Source organism: Dufourea novaeangliae, unplaced genomic scaffold (genome assembly GCF_001272555.1).
Source record: "Dufourea novaeangliae isolate 0120121106 unplaced genomic scaffold, ASM127255v1 scaffold96, whole genome shotgun sequence".
NCBI classification, from domain to species: Eukaryota; Metazoa; Arthropoda; class Insecta; order Hymenoptera; family Halictidae; genus Dufourea; species Dufourea novaeangliae.
This window is the reverse complement of record NW_015373974.1, coordinates 946,468-971,556: the sequence shown is the minus strand read 5'-3', so window position 1 is coordinate 971,556 and position 25,089 is coordinate 946,468. Positions and strand designations below refer to the sequence as shown.

At 38.5% G+C, this 25,089-nt stretch overlaps 7 protein-coding genes across 10 annotated transcripts; 3 read left to right on the top strand and 4 right to left on the bottom strand.

Moving 5' to 3' along the window:
• The first annotated feature begins 1,191 nt into the window (after positions 1-1,191).
• Positions 1,192-5,537, top strand: LOC107187072 (calreticulin). The gene is made up of 8 exons (XM_015575071.1): positions 1,192-1,341; positions 2,198-2,302; positions 2,395-2,598; positions 2,944-3,095; positions 3,366-3,632; positions 3,718-3,954; positions 4,153-4,296; positions 4,703-5,537. Exons 1-8 carry the CDS (start codon positions 1,257-1,259, stop codon positions 4,718-4,720), a joined length of 1,212 nt encoding a protein of 403 aa, XP_015430557.1. The 5' UTR covers positions 1,192-1,256; the 3' UTR covers positions 4,721-5,537.
• A 2-nt stretch (positions 5,538-5,539) lies between these two features.
• On the bottom strand, positions 5,540-8,998 carry LOC107187071 (E3 ubiquitin-protein ligase TRIM23-like). Of its 2 annotated transcripts, XM_015575070.1 has the most exons (7): positions 8,724-8,998; positions 7,911-8,471; positions 7,738-7,846; positions 7,234-7,607; positions 6,783-7,151; positions 5,936-6,154; positions 5,540-5,845 (listed from the first exon to the last, which is right to left on the bottom strand). In XM_015575070.1, exons 1-6 carry the CDS (start codon positions 8,790-8,792, stop codon positions 5,960-5,962), a joined length of 1,677 nt encoding a protein of 558 aa, XP_015430556.1. In that variant the 5' UTR covers positions 8,793-8,998; the 3' UTR covers positions 5,540-5,845; positions 5,936-5,959. The 2 variants fall into 2 exon arrangements, with proteins under 2 accessions (XP_015430556.1, XP_015430555.1); XM_015575069.1 differs by having other exon boundaries at positions 5,540-6,154.
• Positions 8,999-9,876: 878 nt separating this feature from the next.
• Positions 9,877-11,635, bottom strand: LOC107186952 (jerky protein homolog-like). Its single transcript, XM_015574924.1, has 2 exons — positions 9,962-11,635; positions 9,877-9,888 (listed from the first exon to the last, which is right to left on the bottom strand). Exons 1-2 carry the CDS (start codon positions 11,633-11,635, stop codon positions 9,877-9,879), a joined length of 1,686 nt encoding a protein of 561 aa, XP_015430410.1.
• Positions 11,636-12,729: 1,094 nt separating this feature from the next.
• LOC107186990 (synaptobrevin homolog YKT6) lies at positions 12,730-15,758 on the top strand. Of its 3 annotated transcripts, none has more exons than XM_015574978.1 (4): positions 12,730-12,752; positions 14,016-14,215; positions 14,664-14,935; positions 15,010-15,758. In XM_015574978.1, the coding sequence occupies exons 2-4, from the start codon at positions 14,026-14,028 to the stop codon at positions 15,148-15,150; spliced, it is 603 nt and encodes a 200-aa protein (XP_015430464.1). In that variant the 5' UTR covers positions 12,730-12,752; positions 14,016-14,025; the 3' UTR covers positions 15,151-15,758. The 3 variants fall into 3 exon arrangements, with proteins under 3 accessions (XP_015430464.1, XP_015430463.1, XP_015430462.1); XM_015574977.1 differs by lacking the exon at positions 12,730-12,752 and adding an exon at positions 13,103-13,145; XM_015574976.1 differs by lacking the exon at positions 12,730-12,752 and adding an exon at positions 13,161-13,288.
• Positions 15,756-18,123, bottom strand: LOC107186989 (NADH dehydrogenase [ubiquinone] 1 alpha subcomplex subunit 10, mitochondrial). The gene is made up of 5 exons (XM_015574974.1): positions 18,089-18,123; positions 17,923-17,995; positions 17,078-17,719; positions 16,610-17,005; positions 15,756-16,531 (listed from the first exon to the last, which is right to left on the bottom strand). Exons 2-5 carry the CDS (start codon positions 17,989-17,991, stop codon positions 16,394-16,396), a joined length of 1,245 nt encoding a protein of 414 aa, XP_015430460.1. The 5' UTR covers positions 17,992-17,995; positions 18,089-18,123; the 3' UTR covers positions 15,756-16,393.
• A 557-nt stretch (positions 18,124-18,680) lies between these two features.
• On the top strand, positions 18,681-20,582 carry LOC107187020 (transcriptional adapter 3-A). The gene is made up of 2 exons (XM_015575011.1): positions 18,681-19,016; positions 19,104-20,582. Exon 2 carries the CDS (start codon positions 19,159-19,161, stop codon positions 20,545-20,547), a length of 1,389 nt encoding a protein of 462 aa, XP_015430497.1. The 5' UTR covers positions 18,681-19,016; positions 19,104-19,158; the 3' UTR covers positions 20,548-20,582.
• An 824-nt stretch (positions 20,583-21,406) lies between these two features.
• Positions 21,407-24,803, bottom strand: LOC107187002 (ATP synthase lipid-binding protein, mitochondrial). The gene is made up of 5 exons (XM_015574991.1): positions 24,620-24,803; positions 24,033-24,114; positions 23,821-23,922; positions 22,920-23,025; positions 21,407-22,198 (listed from the first exon to the last, which is right to left on the bottom strand). The coding sequence occupies exons 2-5, from the start codon at positions 24,075-24,077 to the stop codon at positions 22,035-22,037; spliced, it is 417 nt and encodes a 138-aa protein (XP_015430477.1). The 5' UTR covers positions 24,078-24,114; positions 24,620-24,803; the 3' UTR covers positions 21,407-22,034.
• Positions 24,804-25,089: the final 286 nt, after the last annotated feature.

Genomic DNA, 25,089 nt, shown 5'->3' with positions numbered 1-25,089 from the left:
AAATCTGCACGTTATGAAAAATGTATTTTTCATGTGCCCAATACTTATTAGTATCATTATTTAAAATTCGAGTGTAGTAGTTACAAAATCTCTTAAGTATTCATTCATTGGTACGATTACCCTTGTGAAATTTTAATACTTAGTTGCTCGTATAGAATTAGTATGGTAATTAATGCTGTTATCTAGCGATTAGTGTGCGTGGTGATTACACAAGTGTCCGTGAAAGGACGCCTGTGATAAACTGTTGCATTAATGAAAAAAAAGATGAAAAACGCATTTGTTTATCTGTTATACATAAACGTTGAAACTGAGACACGAGAAATACGAGCAGGTGTAGTATTTTAAAATAAATGGCATTGTAAAGTAAAACCAGACACGTGGTTTCTATTTTCTTTATTTAATTTTGTACATAATTTAACAATGATTGTATTACTCTTACGATCTTTCTGCACCCATTTCCGAATGTATTTCATCAGAGCTGAATGAGATTTGATTTTGGATTGAAAAAAAAATTAAATTAAAAAATTTAACAAATAATTAACCAGATCCAGAAGTAAATTCATCCACCCCTCTTTCAGTAGATACTAAAACGAATTCGGCAAGCATCATAACAAATAATTTTGTTTCTTCAAAAAAAAAACTCTGGAAAAAAGGATTGTCATTAGTCAAAGAAATGTACAATCGAACAGCTAATAATAGAATAACCTAAGCTGATCACATTTTGTAGTCCATCCTGTATATATACCTATAAAAAAAAACCCTAATTTATTCTACTTCTTCGACGAAAATAATTTCTCCCATCTTGCATAACCAATTCAAAAACACCAGAAAAAATGTATATTCGGTTACGAATGCATTGAATTAATTAAATTAAATCAACTGATATATCTATTCGAATATCGCTGCAACAACGTCGATCAGGGCTATCGACCAATAGTATCCCGCCATCGTGTACCCGTTGCGCGTATCACCTACCATATCGACAATAGATAAACGAAGTGTAATCGGTGACGTGAGGTTATGTGCGCCGCGGCATGTCCGTGGCTGCCACGGCGCGCCGTCTGGTTGGTCGAGCGTGGTCGGCTCCTATTGGCCGGTAGCCGTCCGCCAATCGTCGCCCTCCATCTGTCTGCCCCGGCGGCTGCTAACTCGCCAACCACGTCTCCGTTTCAGGCATTATCGGCCAGTTCGTTGCGCAGCGAGGATCACATCGTCGTACGCGGACTCTCGTTGTCCCCCCCGGCGTCTAAAAGAAAATGCAGTCGTTCTGTGCGTTTCTTCTTCTGGTGGCGGTCACGCTGGTGTACGGTGAAGTCTACTTCGAGGAAAAGTTCCTGGACGGTACGTACCGAAAATCTGACCTCGAAAAATTCTTTCCCGACCTCTCCCACGTTTTCCACCTCGATCGTCGTCCGACTTCCATCGAATATTCTGTCCCCATCCACACGAGCCCAAAGGGGATATAGTATATTCAACAGAGATCTCTTTTTTGGGACGATTTTCTCGTCGCGAACCACACCCACGTCATCCATTTTCTCTGTGAAAATCACCGGTTCGGCCGGCTCTTCCTCGTCAATGCTAGATTTCGATGAATCAAGGCGGATTGCCCACGCTCTGTATATTTCTCCTTGGTAACCACACACACACGTACACACGCCCTTGCTCTCTTCGATCGTCTTCGCTGGAATCCGTGGAATCGTGATTCTGTACGTGGGATTTGTTTACGGTCCCATATGCGCGGCGTCAGTGGGGGACGTATCGAGAATTCCCACGGACGTGGCCACTGAAAAGATGTCTCGTGGCATATAAGCGTACGGTTGTGCACTCCGCCGACATGACGTGCGATCGATCGGTTGATCCGCGCGTTGCAGACCGTGTACGTTTCGGAGTTTTCGACCTCGTGGCTCTGGAAACAATTTTGTTGGGATGGTATTGTTTTTTGGAAAATTATATTTTCCTTGTTCCCCCTCCCCTCCCCTCCCCTCCATTCCCTCCGTAATTTTATCCCTGGATAAAAAACGTATTTAAAAATTTGAGGATGATGAACCATTTCTGGGTCCTTTTATTGATCTCGGTGACTAGGTGGAATTTGTGTATTTATCAATATATTCCTCCTGAGTCACCCACACGACATAGAAATTGAGTATTCCCGTTTCTTGTTTTGTTTTTAAATTAATTATTATGGTACTTTTTTCAGATTCGTGGGAAAAGAATTGGGTGTACTCCGAGCACCCTGGAAAAGAGTTCGGCAAATTTGTACTTAGCCATGGGAAGTTCTGGAATGATCCGGAAAATGACAAAGGTACATATAGGTGCTAGTTTTTTCACAGGTTTTCAAATTATTTGTGAATCTTGTTTTATAACAGAATACTTTCTGTTAAATATTGTTTATAGGTATCCAGACTTCTCAGGATGCAAGATTCTATGCCTTGAGCACAAAGTTCAAACCCTTCAGCAACAAGGACAAGCCACTTGTTGTTCAGTTCTCTGTGAAACATGAACAGAACATTGACTGCGGTGGTGGATACGTTAAAGTATTCGACTGTTCGTTGGAACAGAAGGACATGCATGGAGAAAGTCCATACCAAATTATGTTCGGTAAGAATTATTCAATACTTTACGATACACCCGAGCCAAGAGTCACTGATCACATCCAGTGATGTATTGGTGCTGATGGTACTCGGAGAGCAAAGTCTAGCATATGCCCTGAATATGGTTTCTTATACATAGTTCAGGCACCTGTGACGAGACAATCCTCTACATTTTAGTCATTTTATTTCCTAGCCAGGAAAAACGATGAATTGCTTTTCTTATAAGAAACTTTCTCGAATTGGACACACTGTCTACTTTTATGCACAGATTGTGCAGCCTCATGTTTGTCTGGCACGAGTCCAACAAACGCACAACACTGTTTAATTTTGTTGCTCGAACGTTCTTCCACAGGACCCGATATTTGCGGACCCGGAACAAAGAAGGTTCACGTCATCTTCAGCTACAAGGGCAAGAACTTGTTAATCAACAAAGACATCCGTTGCAAGGATGACATTTACACTCACCTGTACACTCTGATCGTCAACCCTGATAACACATACAAGGTGAGCAGATAAAAAAATTATTTAAGTACACGTAGATCGAGCCTAGAGTCACACGTTCTTTTTGATTCCATTGTGGAGAATGGGTGCTAGAGGATCTCGAAGATCAAGGATTATCTTGCTTATTAATTGTATACGAGTTATGATTTGCTTCTCTACGCAATAAGCAAAGAACGACAGCTCTTAACAATAATTATACTAAATATTTAAAGAATTATTACACTAATTATTAATTGCTGCAGTATTTTGATGAGATGATTGTCTTCCTTTCAGGTACTTATTGACAATGAAGAGGTCGAGTCCGGTGCGCTGGAAGCAGACTGGGATTTCCTCCCTCCAAAGAAGATCAAGGACCCATCTCAGACTAAGCCTGACGACTGGGACGACAAGCCCACCATTCCCGATCCTGATGACCAGAAACCAGAGGACTGGGACAAGCCAGAGCACATTCCTGACCCTGAGGCTTCCAAGCCAGAAGACTGGGACGACGAGATGGACGGAGAATGGGAAGCTCCTATGATCGACAACCCCGAGTACAAGGTATTTGTCTTGCAGAGTCCAACGATCACAAGCATTTTTTTTCTTTTCTTTTCTTTTCATTAACCATGATTGTTTTCTCTTCCAGGGCGAATGGAAACCCAAGCAAATCGACAACCCGAACTACAAAGGGCCGTGGATTCACCCAGAAATAGACAACCCCGAGTACACCGCCGACCCAGAACTGTACAAGAGGGACGAGATCTGCGCGATCGGTTTCGATCTCTGGCAGGTGAAATCTGGCACGATCTTCGACAACGTTCTGATCACAGACGACCCAGAGGCGGCTCGTGAATTCGGTGAAGAAGTCTGGAAGCCCACTCCTGTGAGTACATAATCAAAGTACCCCACCCCCCACTGGTATTCGAACGTTAAAACGTGGCGAATGTGATGTCAAAAAAGCGTAGCCGACTTTTAATGAGCGATAAAAAAGCTGGAATTCCTCGTTGCTGATGTTGTGACTGTACCGTTTTGCTTGAAACGAGGAAGAATGGGCAAACCAGACGGGTTTTTTTGCTTTCAGGAGGGCGAGAAGAAGATGAAGGAGGCTCTGGATGAGGAGGAGAGGAAGCAGAGAGAAAAGGAGAGCAAAGAGAATGAAGATAACAAAGACGATGACGAGGATGAAGATGCAGATGAGGAGGAGAACAGTGTCCCAGATACTGAAGTAAGTAACACGGCAGTGAATGCTCGAGGGATCATCGAAAAGATGATCAAGCTAAATTTGGATTCAGGCTGAACGGGAAAATACAATGTTTGAATTCGTGATGTATAAAGCTCGAGTCTTTAATACTATAAAGCTTAAAAAACTTAGTCTTTAAGGCTAATATCATATCAAACTCGAGGCTTTTACGTTTAACACGTTTACTACGTGTTCTGCTGATTTTGTCTTCAGCCCCAGTGATTGCCTGTTAAAATCATATGATAATATGTTACACAATATTTAGTATTATGCACGTTTATACAATTCAAGCGACTCGAGGCTGATTTTAACAACACTGGTTCGAATTTCTCATGTCAGAATGAAGGTTAGGAACCTTTTCTTCAATCGTTTCTTGTTTTTCTGTCAACAGGAACACGACGAATTGTAAATAAATTGTGTCGCGAATCGACACGAACGCAGACTGTATTCCAGGAGCTGTGTGGCCGCGACACGCACCAACAATTTCCAAACGCAAAACGTCACAAACAACCGATGACCATCACTTAATAATAATGAGGCGCGCGAACGGGCGAAAAAAGAACGCTGGCTGAACACCCGTAGTTCGTGTGGGGAACATTTTTTACACAGTGGTGAAGATCATCCTCCCTCAAGGTTTTTCCATTTTTAATCAAAGCGCACGGCCTTGTCTTTGCAGCCTAAACAACAAAAAAAGAAACATTTTAATCCTAGTCTTCAAACTCTTCGTTCGTGTTCCACGAGAAACACTGTCAGTGAGAGAAAGAGAGAAACCCATGAGATGTTGGATCATCCACAGAGAAAGAGATAGAGAGAAAGTGGGTCTCGGGTTGTGTGCTGCCGAAGGCACGCTGCAAATCGAAACACACCTTATATTCTTAACTCCCCTATATACATACATATGTAATATATATGTATTATATAAGAATAGAGTCATCTTGCCCCGTGTCCCTTCCCCCCACCCGATGGCACAGCTCCACGAAAAAAGACTAAGTTGTTCCGTTTTTGTTTGTCAAGTGTTTTTTTTTTTTTTATATATATACCAATTAAAAGAATAATCGAAGGTGTAATTTAAACGATGCTATATTATATATACATATATATATATGTATGTATGTATTATATATTATTTCAATTTCCGTACAGTGTACGCGTATTAAGAAAAAGCTCGCTCCAGTTTAAAGAAAAAATGGTTTAAAATGAAAAAAAAGAGGAAAAAGAAAAGAGGTAAACGTGTGATTGGGATGTGTGTGCGCGCGCGGACGTGACTGAGTGAACAAGTAAAAAAAAGTAAAATTGGGTATGATTCATGTATCGAAGGCAAAAACCAATAAACAAAATGTAATAAATAAGACTTTTCTAGACGTGCTCGGGGAACCGTTTTTATTTGTTTCGCCTACTAAATTGCTCCTCATCGGCACAATTATACATATATTGTCATAACAAAGATGCATGCGTTTTACACTAATGATGACTACGATGATTCTACCGTTTTTATCACTTTCCTCACAACCTTCAGTTATCGACAAACATGTTTCTGGAATGTGTAATACTTAGTTTGTAGAGGGACAACTAACAATTGAATTTATACGAACTGTGAGCGTGTATGAAGAAGGAAAGAAAATACCTAAACGTGTGTATGTTTTTTGCTTTACGATACTGTGGGTATCGTGTACAATGTTTCGGGGGTTCCCAGTCGTTGCGTTAACCAGTCGAGGCCTTGCGTAAAGCCGCCAGCATTTGCGACTAGCGACGAGCCTTGGATGTGCCACGCTCGTCCGCAGCAGAGCTTTTGTAAACAGAGAATGTCTGTCAGTTCTTCGACGCTGGCGCAGCCAGGTACATCCTGCAATATACAATAGAGAATTGGCTTCACAAAGTAGAGACTAACATCGTAGTGATCTGAAATACAGTGTTCTTTCTCTATAAGCACGCCTCGTCGACTTTCGCGTAATCACATAACCATTTCCCCTATATTCTGTAGATTTAGACGCTAGGGGAGAAAGTGGTGTAAGGGAAAGACCTATCACTTGGGAGTTGCTGGAATTTATGCCAAATTAACATTCGGTTTAACTTTTATTTCAGTATTTGAAATAAATTTTGTCAAACAATAGGTCCTTACCCCTACAGTGACTTTTCCCTTAGAAAAAGCCGAGTTTGCTCGTCAGTGCACTAATTAGTTCTTTGGTAACGAGACAAGAAATGGAAAAGTAGATAGAAACTAGTGATTTACGCTATTCTTTATGTGGAAAAGTGATAAATACCACATTTACGACGGTTTTTAGCTTCTTGTAGCGTCAACAACTCTTTAACCTTATTTTTCCTAAAAGTTGTTCTGTAAATTTATAATATTGTGGCATGTACCCCCAATTGCAAGTCTCCATTGGACAGTAAAGTGAACAATAGGGATGCAACGCTGTACTTCAGTTGTACTACAATTTCCATTATTCGTGCAATTGCATCGATTACCACACCTGCTTGTTAGCGTATATAAGGAAGAGGGCATCCTTAAGTTTACGTTCATTTATGATTTTGGACAGCTCGTTCTGTGCCTCCTCGAATCTTGACCTGTTACTGGCATCGACGACAAAGATAACTGCCTGTGTGTTGTGGTAGTAGTGTTTCCACAAGGGTCTGAATTTCTGTTGGCCCCCAACGTCCCACAGTGTGAACACTAAATTCTTATACTCCAGGCTTTCCACGTTGAACCCTATGGTGGGTATGGGAGGACTGGTAAGCGTGATACCTCGCATAGCTGTTAGGATGCTAGTTTTCCCAGCACCGTCAAGCCCAAGGATCACCACACGCATGTCAATCTTTGTACCAATGTGTACCCGGTTGTCCTGAAATCGTAATTATACTCTTAAATATTCGTTAAATCGATTATTGTAGAGGAAAGAATAGAAAAAACAGAGTATTACGAACCCTGCTAAATATTATGGGTATCGAAGATTCAGGTGTAAGGAAGTCTGGTCCTAATTGAGCATAGTGTTGCTGTTGCTGCTCAAGCGTGGTTAAGACTTCCTTGACTTTCGTGGCGCTGTTCAGCAGCTTCCAATCCTCAGAATCCAAAATACTTTCACACTGAATACACACGTCAGCTACTTGAGACCTGGTGGTGGTGAGATCTTCTTGCTGCTGTCTCAGAGCGCGCAGCCTCCCACGAGTCTCTGCCTCGATACAGGAAATGGCTGCTTTCTCTTGTTCTGCTAGCAGAACTCTTAGTTCCTCGAAGTGCTGTCGAACTCTCTGCCTTGCATCTTCTATGGCCCATCCTTCCAAGTCCTGTATCACAGTGTCTGGTAGTGATAGCAGAATCGTTACTTTCTAGATTAATAATTATTTCTCATTCGAACTAAACAGGTGGCAGCATCATTCTCTAACTCCTCATGCGAGCAACCAAAAGCTATATTGGAAATGAACACATGCCTATTCTATTCGCTGTGTCCCTCATGCTCTCCATGAACTGCGTCATCTTTTGCAGAGCAGTGATTATGGACTTCCTGATGTTTTCGGCCTCAACTTCCACCAGAGCCAGCTGCAATTCAACTCACAGATATATATATATATTTTTCGGTTCAGCTACGAATTCTACTGATTACCTTATGCGTACTATGCCTGCCATAGTCCTTGCACAGATAACACATAAGCGAATTGTGGCAGCCTTCTTGGCTGCACGTGAATTCTGCTACGTGCGTAGTGTGCACTGGACACTTTGGCTTGTCCTTTGGTTTCTCCGACAGGGGCACTCTTTTATGTTTACTCAACGTTTTGGACGAGTGAATGGTATTGTCGCAATTCTCGCATAAGTGAATGGCGCAAATGGTACAGTACAACACAGCAGTGTGCGCTTCATCCTCGTCGCATGACTGATTCGACTGAAGCCTTTCTCGTTCCAACACTAGTGTTTTCTCGCAATTTGATTCTTCCAGCCTTTCGAGCAGCTCGATCAAAGCAAAGTTCTTCTTCAAGCCATAAATATTGTTCTGACTAATGTCCATAGGTTGTCTGTCGAACGGACATAACAAGAACTGCTGATCATTCATGCAGGGCCTTAGATGGAGTAGACAGGAGTGACATACTGTATGGCCACAGTGTAACAGCCTTGGAACTTTCATTCCATCCACTGTGAATACCTCTTCGCAAACTCTGCATTCCAACACCTGAAAAAATTGATTCAGAAAAAAATTTTTTATGGTCACACTAGATCCCAGGTACTTTATTAATAGATATGTCTTAAAGAATGGTTTTCCTTTTTTTTTAAAATATGTATACATATGAGTTTAATATCGCATCAACTGCATAATAGTTTGTCTTGTATGCATAAAAAGGTTAAGAATTTCAGGTAACTGACTTTTGTCACTTGAACCAGTTGTTTGGCTATGATATGCAAGATTTGACAGTGTTTTGCTTACATTCGTTTTAGCAGTGGGCTTCAGAGACTCTTTGTAGCATTTGTTCACCCGATTTACGTCCTCTGTCATGATAGATGCTGTTGTTTTTTTTTTATCAGAACGGAACAAGGAGTGATTATTGGTTTATTTACATAAATGATGTAATTGATTACACATGCTACTAGATTCTCGAATAGATTCAGAGATTAATATTTATCACGATTCAGTGCCTTACGTGTCACGAAATTTACGCGTTACGTTTATTGACTAGTCTAGGGCATTGCTGAACGATAATCAAAAACCCGAAGCTGACACTGGTTTTGAACTTGTCAATCGATATCCAGCAACCATATTATTATTATTGTTGTTGAAACGGTATTGCACATTAGAAACATTTTTAAATTGAATATATACAATGATATACAAGACAGATAACTGTGTAACAATCAATATTAACTGCAGTTAATCGAATTTGCATAAATTTGGTTTAATCGATTTCTTTCATATCATTGAAATGCAGATACACGAAGTTAAAGAGAACTCCCTCACTCTTCCTTCGTTTAATGTGTAATTCAGTATAATTTATTTAGATGGTTTTAGATTGAAATATAACGGTTGCTGTGACTTTCAAGAGTAAACAAAAATTTGCGTTATTTAAAACTTTTCCAAGAGGTTCTGGATTTAGTTCCAATTTCCACCACCAGGTGTCTACCATTATTTTTGCATTTTCGCGATTTTACAATTTCCCGCACTTTTTCAAATTCAAATTTCGCAAAATATGGGATAACGCACATGTATTATTTAACTGTTTTTTATTAACAAAATCGTAAGAGAATGTACAATTTATTCAGTAAAACTAGGCTTAAATACTATTTACGTGTATGAATTGACTATATATGTATATTTATAATAATATTTATACAAATTTATATAGTAAATGTAGGTTTGAGTATTATTTACATTTACACCATTTTATAGTATACTAATAATAACATTTGTACAAATTTAGTAAAGGTAGTCGTAAATATTACTTATATGTACCATTTGGACAGGCCTGCACTGTACAAGGTGAATCTCTCGTTGCTAGGATGGAAAGGCTGCCTGCTTTGTCGTTTAAGCAACAAAACGGACGGCTTGCGTTTCCACTCAAGCAGCGAGAAATTCACCTTGTACATTACTCGTCTGACTGTTCCCAAAGAGCAAAAATTATTGATCTTTTTTTATTTCTCATTTTGGTTATCTAAAAAATATTCTTTTACACTTTGTACTATTAGCTGTATATATGGAGGTGCTTTGGTACTATAAAACATGAGATGTCCCAATAAATATTTTAATTCGTGTATAGTATCTTCATCTAGATCTCTTGGAACAAGTATTTCTTCTTGTTCTTCGAAATTATCTTCATCTGTATCTCCTAAAACAAGTAATTCTTCTTGTTCTCCGAAATTACCTTCATCTATAACTCTTGGAACAACTATTTCTTTTCGTTCTTTGAAACTATCTTCATCTTTACTGTCATCAATATTGTCTTTCTCTACATCATCTTCTTCATCTTTGTTGTCATTCTTATTTTCATTTTCTTCGCATTCATCTTCTAACTTTTCCTTCTTGGGAAAACTTTTCCTTCCTACTTCCTCGCATGCAGATAAAAATTCTGTGACATGTTGTTCTGTAGATTTTTCTCCAATAATGGTGCTGATCAGATCTTGGAGATCACGTTGAAGCGATTGATCTCTTTCTTCGGTTTCCTCGAAATTTGCAGCAGGTACTGGAATAATTTCATTCCAAGCATTTCTTATGGTCTCTGACGTTACTTCCGCCCATGATTCATGCAATATATCTATACAACTTTTCATGTTGTAGTCTTTATAAAATTCGTTTACTCCTCCGTCACACCTTACAACCCTTTGTAACATTCTGTGGAGGAAAAGTCTTTTAGTTTTCAGTACTATCCCCTGATACATGGGATGTATAAGAGTGGTTGTGTAAGGTGGTAGATATATTATTTTGAAATCATCATCTTCTTCTATATCTGTTGAAAGTTCGTGTTCATCGCAATTGTCTAATAATAAAATAACTTTACCATTTATTTCTTTCTGTACTTGGTACTTCCTTACATCAGGCTTAAAGTGATTCTCAAACCAATCTTTAAATAATGATTGATCCATACATCCATTTGCTTGTGATTTAAATATGACAGGAAGGCTATCTTTGCAATCTTTCAAAGACCTTGGATTCTGATATTTATAGATTAATAAGGGTGTCATTTTGTTTGTTCCTGACGCATTCGCACACAACACCAATGTAATTCGCTCACTGCTGATAGTGGAACGTCCGAGGCACTCTTCTTTGAATTTTTCCTGCACCTTTTTGGGCAGAGCTTTCCACATAAGCCTGCTTTCATCCATGTTATAAATGTTTTCCACATTTATGTGCTCTTCTTCTATTAAGTTTTTCAAATCCTTTACAAATACCCCAGCCGCATTTACATCAGCACTGTCTGTGTCACGAAATCCATTGACAAAACGTATGTTGTTACGTTTCTTGAAAGATGCAAGCCAAGTTCTGGTCAAGTTTGAATGTGAATATAATGGAAAATTTTTTTTCATTTCGGCAGCTTTCTGGAAAATTACAGCATCTGACAGGATATCCCCGAGTGACCTCCTTTCTGCAATCCATGTCAGCATACACTGTTCCAATTCTTCATACTTTGGTCTTTTAATAGCTCGCCGTTCCTTCTGTTCCTTACTCCTGTCTGTAAATTCGCTAATGCGTGCAGCGTTTCTGCTTATCCGATAAATTGTTCTTGGGTGTACACCATATTTTTCAGCAATCCTTGCATGAGACTGTGTCTTCAAATCTTCCAGAATCTCCAGCCGTTGTTGCATAGACAAAACAACTTTAGCTTTCTTCTTACTTGCAATATCTGCCATTTTAAATGGAATCACCACTAATAACACCACCGATAACTACACTAATAACGATGTAATTATTGTATTAAATTTAAATATAAAATCATATTAATTCTATGTACAGAACCAGAAACAAGCTGAATAGTTAATCCTCTTGGATCCTCTGAAAGCCCCGGTCTATGGTTCAAATAGGAATCGCTGAGGATTTTCTGAAAGCTGAGTACGGCGAGTAAAGCTGAGGATTTGCGAACGCTCACTAGAGATGGCGTGAACTGCTACTTGTTGTGAATCACTCGTTATTCGATCACGTTCGTTCCCAATCACGGTGATTTTTCACAGTGATTTGTGATTTTTCGTGATCGTTTCTGATTGGTGGAGAAAACCTAATAGTTCTTTACTTTTTGTCTTTACTTTTCTTACCCCGTTTAGTTCACTTTGGACAACTCTTCCGACGTTATCCTGACAGCTTCCGCCTTGACAAAGCACTCAATTTGTAGCTGAAAGAACGTAGATTAATCCTCTGTCATTGCAAATAACAATAAACGTCCAGAACACTGTTTAAATCGCATTTAATCGCGGAGTACCACTATTTTTTTGACTGGTGGCGCCACCCGTCAAAAAAGTAGTGGTACTCCGCGATTAAATGCGATTTTAATAGTGTTCTGGTCGTTTATTGTTACTGTTAATGACAGCCGATTAATCTACGTTCTTTAAGCTACAAATCGTATGCTTGGTCAAGACGAAAGTTGTCAGGATAATGTTGTATGACTTGTCTAAAGTGAACTAAACGGGGGACGCATGACGGGATACAGAGTAAACCGTTGAAAACAATTATAATTTTACCCATGCTCTTGTAATTACTGGTTCCCAGATGCTAGAGTGTACTAGTCTACGTTCTTGAAGCTTCGAATGTAATTCGTTACGAAGAAAAATAATGCCTGTTTATACATATATATATATATAGCTACCTTCGCCTTTAAAGTCCGCTGTAACATAGAACATGCTGTTACGAAATATTATGCAAAGTTTGCAGCCATTAGCTCGATATTATCTTCGTTTTACAATACTTTACCGATGATAATACCGATTGCCCGGGCCTCACCACGAGGAGGTTGCTGCGAGTGGAGGCCCAAGGCAGGTAGATGGAATCACAAGTTCTACATCTTCCCACCTTTCACAATAAACCTTATAAATAACTTAAATCTTAACTATCTAATACTATCTGTACTAAAATCCCTCGGCGGATGACTTCTTTCTTGAGCCTAAACCTATAAAAAACTAAGTTCCCTCGTCGGTTGTCTTCGTTCTTCAGCTTAGAACTAATATTATCTTAATATTCTAATTAATACTAATTAATGCTATTAATACAAAATAACTTAAACTAAACGCAACGTAGTCGCTAGTACTCAAACAAAAGAGATAGACGGAATGAAAAAAGTTCCATCGATCATTTCGTAGATTTATTAGAAAATTACACTCGAGTGAGAACCACGGTGGCAAGATGGCGATCTCCTTGATCCGTAAAATTAGAGTAGGTGTAGTCGTGAAAGAAAATAGAAGTAGTTATTGAATCACATCTGGAAATAAAAAAATCCACGGGTTGGATGTACACTTGACGCGTGTGTCGTGTGTTAAAGAAATTAAACTAACGGCAACGTTTTATAGTAAACGGTGGTAGGTTGAGTAAGACAACCCTTCATATAAAAATATAATTTTTTTCTACTTTTTTGCATTGTGCTGTGTAAAATAATGTTTCATTGTTGTAAATCTATTATTTTGGATTTCCACGACTCGACGAATCAAGTTCACTCCAAATGGATTGAATGTCTTAACCCTTCGACAGTTTCATAAAATGATAGTGCTTTCAAAAAAGTATATCTTTTTTGTGTTCGAATTTACTTCTATCTGTAATAAGAAACTGAATAAAGCACGATTTACAGATACGTATTTAATAATTACGCCGCGTATGATCAATTTTTCATTATTTAGAATACTTAAGTACATCAGATTTATTATTGTTTACGTAAACACCTGTTGTGCCTGTAGACTGAAATTATGATGGTAATGAAAGTAAATTTTTTACATCAGTTTAAGAAATTAATTGTAAGTTCTGTGTCTGATGCTTTCCTCAAAGACATCATTAAATAGATTTTACTAAAGTGTCTGGTAACTTCTGTCAATTTTAGAAATATCTCTAATTTTAGAATAATCCTCTTTTGAAGGTAATAAAATTGCATTTTCCTAGTCTAATACTGTACAAAAAATCAGACTTCTGCTGTAGACTAGTAGAAACAAAAATAACCGAGGAGTTAACACATTTGAGACCGATGGCTAGAACATTGCTGACTTGATCGAATTAAGATACGATCCCACTTGCCGATTAACAATGTTTCTTTTACAGCTAAAAAAAAATGGTAAAGTTATACGCGTTGTGTGTTCTACATAAAAAGCCTACGTCGGCGACAACCGTGAAGGCTGCGTACGACGTAGAGTCGTTCTCGTTTTTCCAAAGAGGAAGCGTCAAAGAGTTTATGGGCTTTGTAAGCAAGACGATTGTAGAAAGGACTCAGCTGAGTTGCAGGCAGAGCGTGAAAGAAGGAGGTAAAGTTCGTTTTGAATACATATCGGGACCCCAGAGCCAGAGTTTATTAAGTCATACTTTTCATACTTTAGAGGAAAGCTGTAGGAAAATCTTGTAACTTTGGAACCATTTGGTTAAGAATTCAACAAGAAACAATTGCTAGATGCAAAGAATGGTGAACATTACTTCCCCTATGTAATAGATTTTACATTGTTTGGCTCGGAACAAGATACAGACTTAATATCATTTTCACACTATTATAATAAAAACTAAACAACTTAGAACGAAGTAATTTTTACCATTCGAAAGAGTGAAAAATTTGTCAGTTTCTTAAAAATATGAACTTAATACATTCTGCCCCTAGGGTCCAGATATGTTTATTCTTCGCTTAATGCAGAAAAGCTAATTATCGTGAGAAGCAAATCGCACGAAAATAGTGTGTTAAGTTTAAACAATACTTCCCTATAGATTACATGTGTCACGTGTACGTGAGAGCGGACAATCTAGCCGCGGTTCTTATATCGGATCACGAATACCCGAAAAGAGTGGCGCACACATTGATCACGAGAGTCATGGACGATTTCGCAGCCAGATATCCGAATTCCACGTGGGATACACTGAGCGAGGCCACGACCGATTTCTCGCAGATCAATGTCTACCTAGCTAAATATCAGAATCCTAATGAAGCGGACGCTCTTACGAAAATGCAAACCGATTTAGACGAAACAAACATCATTTTGGTGAGTATTACACGAGAGTAAACGATCAAGGTGTTTACTATTTTGTTTCATAATTGTTTTGCCGAAATTTACAGCGCAACACGCTCGAGGCTGCGCTTCAAAGAGGAGAGAAATTGGACGATCTCGTTTTGAAGTCGGAAGGTCTTAGTGCACAGTCGAAGGCCTTCTACAAAACTGCACGAAAAACTAATTCCTGTTGCAGTTTGACCCCTTAAAAAAAGCTTCTCATTAACAAATCGTGCTGACTGTACTTCAGCGAATATATATGTCATTTTTTTCTAATGACGGCGCAAAGTGCAAAGAATTAGTATTATACACGTGTCCTCGGTAACAGAAATTAATTAAACGATGTTCTAATTCTGTCGTGTGCAAAGTTAAATATTAAATGTACAGATTGTTTATACATAGGATGTATGGTTACACTTAAATGTCAGACCACTGCCGGTTTTGCCCAGTTGATTTTAAAGCAAAAATATGAACGGATAACTATTATTCCTGAAGGTGTGCCGTCTTTCTGCAGGAATGTATGATTGCGAATTAAACAACAAGGTAAATGGTTTACAGACCAAAAATTCACATTCCGATTTCGTTTGGTTAATCTCAATTAACGTTTCCAAAAACGAGGTATAGAGTTAATTGAAAACACTTCGCTGTAAAAGTATTTGTGCAAATTTATGAACAGTCAACTTCATTTTGTTTCAAAGCGTAGTATATACTGTTTCCTTTATCATTTAAGTCGCAGCACGTTTCTTTTTTTCGTATATTTAACACCGATGCACTTGAAACATGAAAAGGTGATGATTTTTCTCACTATCTTCTATAATCAGAATTTACTATTTTTACACAAACTTTACTTCACTTATTTTCACTTGTTACACAAGTGAATAGAAAAGGTTGTCGCGCGGATACCGCAGATATAAATTTTATAAACCTGCAGAGTGGTGAAGAACGAAAGTGTTGTCTGATTCGGTAGATTTATAAATTATCATCGGTAACTTCTACACGAACCAAAGCATTTATATAGGTTATGCGGTTTGTACTGTACCAAAAAGACCAGTGAATATGTGATTTCCGTTTCTGCATGAATAATTAATATTCTATTTCTCAGAAGTCTTATAGCCGGGCATTTTCGTGCATTGAAATCAATATAATTTCATGAAGAATTTATATTTTTAAGCTGTATGTTTCCCAATATAATGACGGAGTAATAATAACATTATTAAGTATTATACACTCTATTTTTTCCATCCTTAAGTTCAGACGAATTAAGCTCCTAATGTGTGATAAAGCTCCTTGACACTGAGACTGACTAAAAGTGAAGCAATCCTAAACTCAACTTGGAACTACATTTCATTTTATTATATCGTTAACAATCGAGCATCTCACTGATTTCTTTCGATTAGCTCAAAGACGCTCTTACTTTTCCTTCGAATTCTAGTTCTATTTATATTACAGACTTCACGACATATACTTCGATCGATTTACAAAATCCTGCGAATTTCGACGAAAGTAGTAGAGGTCGCGTGGATTACCTTTAAAAAGAATTTTGTCGCCGGCTTTTGGATTGAATCCGTATGAAAATTGTTCAGTGTCACACTGGAAAAAAAGCAACAATTATATATTTCGTAACAATCGCTTAATAATCTGAGAACAGCACAAGAATATTTTACATACTTCGGCCATTACTTTTTTTGACTTTTCCCTATCCTCCGCTGTCTGTATTAAATCTTCAGCCATTACTGTCTCACCTGCCATCAACATTTTACAATACAAACTCAACCGGTAATCGGTATCACACTTGTATCTTAACATAACAACGTCCTCTGCCTCATCAAACTCCCAATCCTTCAATTTCTTATTCTCATAATTTTCAAAATCTATAGCCTCTATATCTTCCACTACAATATTATAATCAGCCTCTTTGGACCAATCGTAAATTAATAAATGCGAGTGAGTAGCCAACTGCTTTAGGTATTTCTCTCTGTAGCTGTCTCTCATATCGTTCAGGAATTGTGTACTGAAGACTTTCGTGTTAATTTCCTCGGGTCTACCTCTTTGCTTAATCTTCTCCTGTAACGGATTTGTTCGAAAAGTTGATCATATGTCATTACAATTGACCGAGAAACATTGGTAGGATATTACCTGGACAAGTTCTGCGGGTACATCTAAGTATACTGCTAAATGCGGTCTTGGTAACTTCTTTAAAGCAGTATTCCTCATTGTGACATAATGCAGGTATACGTCTTCATGGATATAACCAGCCTTCAACATGGCTTCGGCAAAGATGATCTCTGAGAAAACAGACCGATTAAGAACCACACCTTGACCGGTCGATAATATATGAAGCAATGCATTAAAGTACTGATCCATCCTCATTAGGAAAAACTGTTCTTGAAATAAGCCTGCTCTTTTATCATGGGGATTCTCTAAAAATCTTGGTACGTCAAAACTTTTGCACATAAATGGTAACTGGTCGTCTAAAGTACGGACATCGAATCCATATCGATTAATGTACAAATCATCTTGCGTTGGTGCTGGCATGTACAACATTCCAAAAGCATCCGCTATCTTTTCACAAAATTTGCTCTTCCCGACAGCAGGAAGCCCGTCTACAACCACTAGTCTGGTATTTTCGTCAAATCTGTATGTGATTGGATCCATCACCCGTCGAATAATATTATACGTTTTCTTCCAATAGGGGAATGGAGGAGGTTTATTCCCAGGTATCTTCAATGATAATCTTGTCATCAATGCCACTTGTGTCACATTGTGGTTTTTTGATGCCTAAAAGACAATCCATGAAATATGTAAATGGAGCAGAATATTTAGTTTATTCCATTCTATATTTACATAGTTCGAAGTGTTTAATTCACAACTATTGGAAATCTTGTTAAGGCGAAGTTTCAAACATTTTATAAGAAATATACTTTAGAGCTGCTGTTTCTTTTTTTTTCATTAATTCAATAATACTGTCGAAGATTACTAACCTTACATAATCGTGACAAACATCCTATGGGATTGACTTTTGAGACACGGACACCAAAAATCGATGCCATTATACTGGAATAAATGTCGCTCAGATAAGAAATATTGTATTACCATTTACAAAACACAATATAATAATACGGATTTTTCATATTTTCTGTCCCTTACCGTAGACACTATGACCTAATGGCAATTCTGTGCCCTCAGTGACGCTCATTCGACGAATTACAATCTGCATATTGTCACTGTTATTTCTGGTTATTCATAAAAACTATTGTTTTTAAAACAATTTAACCGAGGAATATTATTACCTCATGAAGTCACGTGCAATTATTCAACAATCTTCTTCGTTACATTAAATCGTGTAATCACAACAATCAGTAGTGACAAGCAAGAGTAAGAGATTTTGTAACTACGATGAATTTTGTACGATTTGAAAGATAGATTTTTACGATTTGAGATTCATCAGGAAGCTTAAATAACAGAAACGATATATTACTATTATTACAGTTACGATTATTAGTCACATTCTTCTTTAATGATTTTATCGAGCTAAACATATAAAATACTTCATAATATTTTCGTTGGAATTTTATTTTATTGCATTCCACATATTAACATATGTTATAAATGCATAAAGTCTGCAGTTTGTTAGCAGTTCCCGCTACAAAAATTCGATAATACTGTCTAATGACTATGGTCGCGCCAATACCTGTATTTTCCCCTGTCGATTATTTTGCTGACTTCGCCGTTAGATGACTCCCCATGGATTCGCAATGGCGCTTTCGTATGGGTGTCCAGTTAAATAAACAATATTTTGCTACAAAACACATGAAAATAGAATTATTCTATATCTGATCGACTTTAATTAGGTGAAAATCGATCGATCCATTCTACACACTACTGCCTCGGTTGATCGAGGCGATCGATATCACGACAGATTGTGGACGTCCTTAACCTAACATTCGACGACGTTGATAATAAAACTATTGACAAATGGAGGATAAACAATTGAAACTGTATGACAGTTAGACTCCTCGAGGTAAATACTGGAATTCCTGGTAGATGTCGAGAGGAAGCATTGTTTATTAAAGAGGTAACAGTTTTAAGTACCGAAAATGAAAGGAGAGAAAGATGAATCATTCTAATGAAATCATTTAAAAATGAATGTTTCATAGTGTAGCAGTCACGATATTCTTGCCGAACATTTACCTGTTCTACTAGACCCCCTGTTAACCATGTCGGGTAAAGGCAAGCAAAGTTCCAAAAAGGCTGTCGTCAAGATCCGAGAGAGTGGGAAGACTGTCCAGTCTTCAACACTGAATTCAGACACAAGCTCGGAAAGTATGGAGACAACAATGTCTTTACCTGTATTAAAAATTGCCGACAATAGCCGCCTTCTTCCAAGATACAGCAGTATTCTACAGCGCAGCGTGGAGGAAGGTGTTGGAATGGAGGACCTAGATACGTTACAGTTAGAATTAGAAATGCTCCTGTCGTCTGTCGTCGTGCGACATCGTATGATTCAAGAGGAAATAGCAAGCTTATCGTCAGCTGAGGAGCGCAGAGACAGAAGGTCGAAAAGTGGGAAAGGCCTTTCGCTTCTGGACAAGAAGGTCAAGGATGAGAAATTCAAGCCAAAGGAACTCAACGCCAAAACTCAGTCACCTTTGCCAGCGAAGCTGTTCAAGCAAAAAGCTGTCTCCAGCTCGAACTCTCAAGTCATTCCAAATGTGCACGAAATCACTAGGATCGAGGGCTCGAAATCCGAGTCGCCGAAGTTACTGTTACCGAAAAACGACACGCCTAATAAATTTTGGGCGTCTGTGGATCCCTACTGTACAGACATCATGCCCGACGATATTAAACTGTTGGAAGAACTGATTGCCACCCATAGTGATATTAGTGAATTCAAGAAGGTTCCTCCGTTGGGACGACATTACAGTTTGATATGGGCTCACAACGATCTGCTGCAAGAGGAGGACGCAGCGAATCCGAATAGAGAGAAGAAAAAAAGTCGTTCGGACGTGTCTCTGTTAGTGGGAAAGAATGACAAGAAGGCGCACAGTATAGCTGGGCCACTTACGCAGAGATTGGTCTCTGCTTTGCTGGAGGAGAATGTGTACGTTGCTAATAATAATACAGATAATAAACTATTCAGGGACAGCGATCCACCTGTATTGAGGGATCTTACGATTCAGAACTCCATTAATTTAGAATTAAGAATGCACAAGGAACTGGTCGAACAGGGAATCCTGGAGGCTGATCCCCAGAAACGAGGTCAGGACGACGATGAGATTTTAACGGAAATTAAAAGATGTCAGCAAGAACTCCAAGCGCTATCGAATCATAATGTGATGCAATTGAAGAGGCTGCTGACGTTGGCCCAGGAGGAGAGCAAACGACAGGCACTGAAACGAAAGATCAGCACCGCAGACAACGAGGTGATCGAACACTACAAGAAACTGATGCTCTCGAAGCAAAGGAAGATCCCGTTGACGAAGAAGGAACACGAGAAAGCGTGGGCGTGTTTGCGGGAGAGGGAAAATCTTTTAGACCAACTGAACATGTTACCGCATAACAATCTAGGAGAACCACAAATAGGTTTTGCCAATGCAATGAATTAATTTCTTTCTTTTTTTTACGATACTGTACATTATCATACCTGTGTAAAAAAGAAAAACGTTTAATATCGATTCGACTTTTCGACCGGAAGGTGTACAGTTAATTTGAAAACTTCGAGATGGACGAATATTTTTAAGCTAATGAAGACTAAAGACTTTACTTACATTTTTTCTTATTTTAAGTAAACGTTACTTTTAACTTACTCGTATTGTTCTTTAAGAGTACTTATAGCGATTGTTTCGTATAGATGAAATAATGGAGTATAAAAAAATTCTACGACCCTCCAAGCCTGGCGAATCCGCGTGATCATCGGTTGCGTCAAACCTTTAAATTATGTTCGCTATGTTAAGTTTATACACATGCACAATATTTGTAAAGTTGTAATATAATTCATGAAGATTAATTGCTATCCTAAGTCGGCAAAAATTAATGATTTACAAAACTTCATTCTTTTTTTTTTTTGTTAATGCAATGCGTAGGTATGCATTTGGCCTACAATCAATATGTTATCAACGACTGTTATTGAATTTACATTTCGTATTCAATAAACACACGTAATGAACAATATGTGTCCAATTATTTCTGTTACTTCTATTAAATCCAATTTACAAATAGCAAAAACAAATGTTTCATATTTCAATTAAATGTTGTACAATAATTATAACTTAACTGTTAATGCCAAAAGAGACTGATATATTGACAAAAACTTTGATCACTATCTTCTCGTTATTTCTGGAGAATCTTCGACTTGTACATATTTCTCTCTATAAAAACAGAGTTTCTCTAAAAGACAATATACAGAAGTTATGTGAATGTTAGGCGTTATCGAGGAGAAGGACAATTCAAACGATGAATCATTCGTACAATAAAAAATGATTTCACGACAAAAGTGTTTATTTGATATCACTGTACAGTTTTTCCTTTTTTTTCGTCAAGAGTTACCTTAACAACGTGCACGCGACGGCACAATAATGAACCATATCCGGGTAACAAAAGAGAATCATCAAAGGTGTAGTACTACTCTCTTGGAACGATATCAACGTGTTGAATACCATACGTACGTGCGTATATATAACGGGTATGCAGGTGAAGAGGCTGTCGTTTAGTTTTCTTTTTTTAATAAACTTTCATTAACGTTTTATTCGTTCGTTATACTGATTTTTTTTTCTTTATAACAATGTGAGTTACGCTACATGAAACAGCAGACCATGAAATGATTACAAATCAGTGAACAGGTTTGAAGGGGTCGGGAGACGGTCCGATTTTATCCAAAAACACGTGTGTACAGCCAAGTTGTATGTCCACCCCACTCATTGTCGTACCGTCGCACACCCCGTCGAACCAGATACTCGTGAGCTTCTCTAATGATTTCATGGCATCCCATGTACCAACAACAGCTTCTACTGCCCCCCGTATAGGAAGCAAGGAGACGCTGTCTTGGCAGTGACGCACTAAAACTATCAGCAATTTCTTATGCGATATTGGTGACTTAGAACGCGAACAAGAGCAGGAAAGCCATCATAAGGCAGAAAAGACCCATGGCCTCAGACAAGGCGAATCCCAAGATGGCATACGAGAAGAGCTGCTGCTTGAGAGACGGATTCCTGGCATAGCCGATGATTAAAGATCCAAACACCGATCCAATTCCAGCACCTGAAATCAGAATGAAGATCCCTCAACTGCTGATGCTGTACGCCTTGTTGATTCAATGAACGAATTGCAAGCGAACTCTGCTTAACCTATAAAGTCTGATTTTTGCTGGTCTGTAGGGGACCTCAATGAAAACATCGGGCAATTTATTTTACTACTTTTTAGTTCTTCAGAGTGATAACGTTCCTTAAAGGTTAATGTGTGCTTTTCTATTTTTCTGTCCACCTAACCTTCAAGGGGTGTTGTCACCTTAAAGAACTAAAAAAATAGCAAAATAAATTGCCTGATGGTTCAAAGAAAGTCTTGAAAAATCGGAATTTTCGGATTACAGAAGTTCCCTTTTGTTGATGTTTTTAATGAAATGGATTTCATAACTTGCTGTGATCAGGAGCAATTTGTGGAAGAGAACTTATAGGGCAAACAATATAAGGAACGCTATCATCAGGCAAAAGAGACCCATTGCTTCTGATAACGCAAAACCAAGAACAGCATAGCTAAAGACTTGCTGCTTTAAGGAGGGGTTTCGGGCATAACCAAGAATCAAGGAACCAAAAATCAATCCGATGCCAACACCTGAAATACAAACAACGGGAACACATATGGATTGTTACGGAGAAATAGGAGATAGTAACAGTTAGAGGAGTATGTCTGCAGAGTTTAACTGACAAGTGAACTTAACAATTCGTAATTTAAATTAATCAGTAAAAGAAATATGTTCGCATACCTGATCCAGCGACACCAACAGTGGCTGCACCAGCACCAATGAACTTAGCAGCAGAGTCAATGTCACGACTGATTGTGGAAGTTTGGAAGTTACGCACAATAGGCGACTGTAAAACATAATTAACATGGTAGAGCACATTTGCATACCATCTGAATGTACGGCGACAAAAGATGAAGTTATAATATGAAAATGAAGAAACATCGGTTTATGTTACAAAACTCAGAAATGTGAAATTCTATTCATTGGATCATTAATTTCTTTGTATTTAATAAAATATCAGAAAAAGATGATTAATATATTACAATTAATCCAGTTTGATTTCCAAGGAGGTCAAGCACACTCAAACTATTTCTTCATTGAAGATAAGTGTGACTTACATAACCACTATTATTAGTTTTACCATACTTAATCAATACCTCGGAATGCTTAGAAGAAATCTGTTCTATGTTTAACAGTAAAATAAAAGAACTGTCAAACTTCTGTATTCATTTTAATCACCCATTTGTTATACCAAGCTACCAAAGGAGAACAAGAAACAAGAATCATAAATTTTATAATTCAGATACATGCCCTCTAATTTAATACAATTACATATTTAATTCCCACATATAAATTTACACAATCGATCGCCCTACCTTTGTTGTACTTTATCCCATTCATTGAACATTCTCAGTGACACAACATCGATGGGTGTACAACATCCATTGTAATCATAAACATGCAAACTTTAAAGACCTGCAAATGCACGAATAATGCAACCAGGGATTTAATTCACTAAATCGTCTGTTTACCACGAGAAACATTTCCAATACGAGGTTAAAGATGCTTATGTAACCTTCAATGGGGGGTAGAGGGGTTATGCAATGTGTGAAGAAAAAAAAAAGAAGTCAGGGATACTCACGATGCTGACTGGGCTCTGGACTTGATTCTGCTGAAGTGTCTGGCTGTGGTTTACCACGGCACTGCTCAACGGCCGGATGTAGTTCTTGGTTCCAGAGACCAACTGCGAAGAAAATTCAGGGAATTACAAGGAAAAATCAGGCACTCCGCGCGTTATATAATGACGCGCGTGTGGACCACAAAAAGAACCATGGGAAGCTTCTCTTTACTCACGGTAGACCTGGCGAGAGGTGCGATGAATCGAGTGCAAGCGTACATGGTGACGTTTGGCGTTATGTATTCGCTAAGCGAGTACCTGAAAAACGAACGAATACACACGAAATGTTTGAAAAGATTCCTTCTTCCAACGAGTCCGCGTGCTAAACCCGGCGAACGACAAGTGAACCACTGCAAGCCACGAACAAAATGCACGATCTAGATTACGTAACGCGTGCTCTACGTAAAATCGATCCGATATCCGTGAAGGGTAGCAGGGTCAAAAACGCACACGGTCGATAATTAACGATTTCTTCTTTTTATTGTTTTTGTAATGAAAAAAGCACGGATATACTACTGCAAACGAACCGGACGAACGTAATTGGCGAATAGAAAATGGCTTCTTATACTCGTGTTCCCTTCTACGATGGCCGAATTCCGGTTACCGCACGAATTTCTCACCGTTCCCCCGATTATATCACGACGTAACGATGCTCCAGTTACTATTTCCAACAGGATGATCGTTAATCGCGGCAGTTCCCGTGGAATTACACGAATTTTCGGTGATTTTAACTGATCCTCAGCGAGCAGGAGATTCGACTTACCAGAGGACAGTGTCGAAGAGAGGCGGTAAGAGGAGCCGGCCTTTGGAATGTTGAATTGGTGAGTGACTAGTGAACGAAGCGCCGGACGAACAGCCTATCCCAACCGAACGAAAGGAACCGACTTCCGTGCGATGACCTATTCGCCACACATCGACAAGAGCCCCGAGTATCGCCGACTACGCGTATCGACCAACCGAACTTAGCCGAGCGACCGTTTATCCGCAGTAACTGATCGATTCGTGTGCTATACTGTGTTTCCGGAAACGTACAGATGATTTTATTGTTAATTATTTAATACGGAAAATTCTTACCTTTTTCGATTATCACGTTCACCGTCGGATTTACCTGGAAAATTATTCGATATTATTGAATTCGTTAGCGAATAATAGATGCTCGCTTGACCCTTCGTGTAGTACGTTGCTGGTGATTTACTTGGACTTTAAAGGCATGTTTTTAAGTGACAGTAAATC

Bases quoted from the DNA above. Each gene is read 5' to 3' on its own strand.
- LOC107187020 (XM_015575011.1), top strand. From the start codon at position 19,159: ATGTCGGGTAAAGGCAAGCAAAGTTCCAAAAAGGCTGTCGTCAAGATC.
- LOC107186952 (XM_015574924.1), bottom strand. From the start codon at position 11,635: ATGGCAGATATTGCAAGTAAGAAGAAAGCTAAAGTTGTTTTGTCTATG.
- LOC107187002 (XM_015574991.1), bottom strand. From the start codon at position 24,077: ATGTACGCTTGCACTCGATTCATCGCACCTCTCGCCAGGTCTACC. The intron at 23,923-24,032 runs GTGAGTAAAGAG...TTTTCTTCGCAG, and splicing joins CACCTCTCGCCAGGTCTACC to TTGGTCTCTGGAACCAAGAA. The intron at 22,199-22,919 runs GTATGCGAACAT...TTCTGATTTCAG, and splicing joins TGTTGGTGTCGCTGGATCAG to GTGCTGGAATTGGATCGGTG.
- LOC107186989 (XM_015574974.1), bottom strand. From the start codon at position 17,991: ATGGCATCGATTTTTGGTGTCCGTGTCTCAAAAGTCAATCCCATAGGA. The intron at 17,006-17,077 runs GTAATATCCTAC...AATCCGTTACAG, and splicing joins TACCCGCAGAACTTGTCCAG to GAGAAGATTAAGCAAAGAGG. The intron at 16,532-16,609 runs GTATGTAAAATA...CTTTTTTTCCAG, and splicing joins CAAAAAAAGTAATGGCCGAA to TGTGACACTGAACAATTTTC.
- LOC107187071 (XM_015575069.1), bottom strand. From the start codon at position 8,792: ATGACAGAGGACGTAAATCGGGTGAACAAATGCTACAAAGAGTCTCTG. The intron at 8,472-8,723 runs GTAAGCAAAACA...CAATTTTTTCAG, and splicing joins AGCCCACTGCTAAAACGAAT to GTGTTGGAATGCAGAGTTTG. The intron at 7,608-7,737 runs GCATGTGTTCAT...TATCACTACCAG, and splicing joins GGACACAGCGAATAGAATAG to ACACTGTGATACAGGACTTG.
- LOC107186990 (XM_015574978.1), top strand. From the start codon at position 14,026: ATGGTAAAGTTATACGCGTTGTGTGTTCTACATAAAAAGCCTACGTCG. The intron at 14,216-14,663 runs GTAAAGTTCGTT...ACTTCCCTATAG, and splicing joins GCAGAGCGTGAAAGAAGGAG to ATTACATGTGTCACGTGTAC. The intron at 14,936-15,009 runs GTGAGTATTACA...CGAAATTTACAG, and splicing joins ACGAAACAAACATCATTTTG to CGCAACACGCTCGAGGCTGC.
- LOC107187072 (XM_015575071.1), top strand. From the start codon at position 1,257: ATGCAGTCGTTCTGTGCGTTTCTTCTTCTGGTGGCGGTCACGCTGGTG. The intron at 1,342-2,197 runs GTACGTACCGAA...TACTTTTTTCAG, and splicing joins CGAGGAAAAGTTCCTGGACG to ATTCGTGGGAAAAGAATTGG. The intron at 2,303-2,394 runs GTACATATAGGT...TATTGTTTATAG, and splicing joins TGATCCGGAAAATGACAAAG to GTATCCAGACTTCTCAGGAT.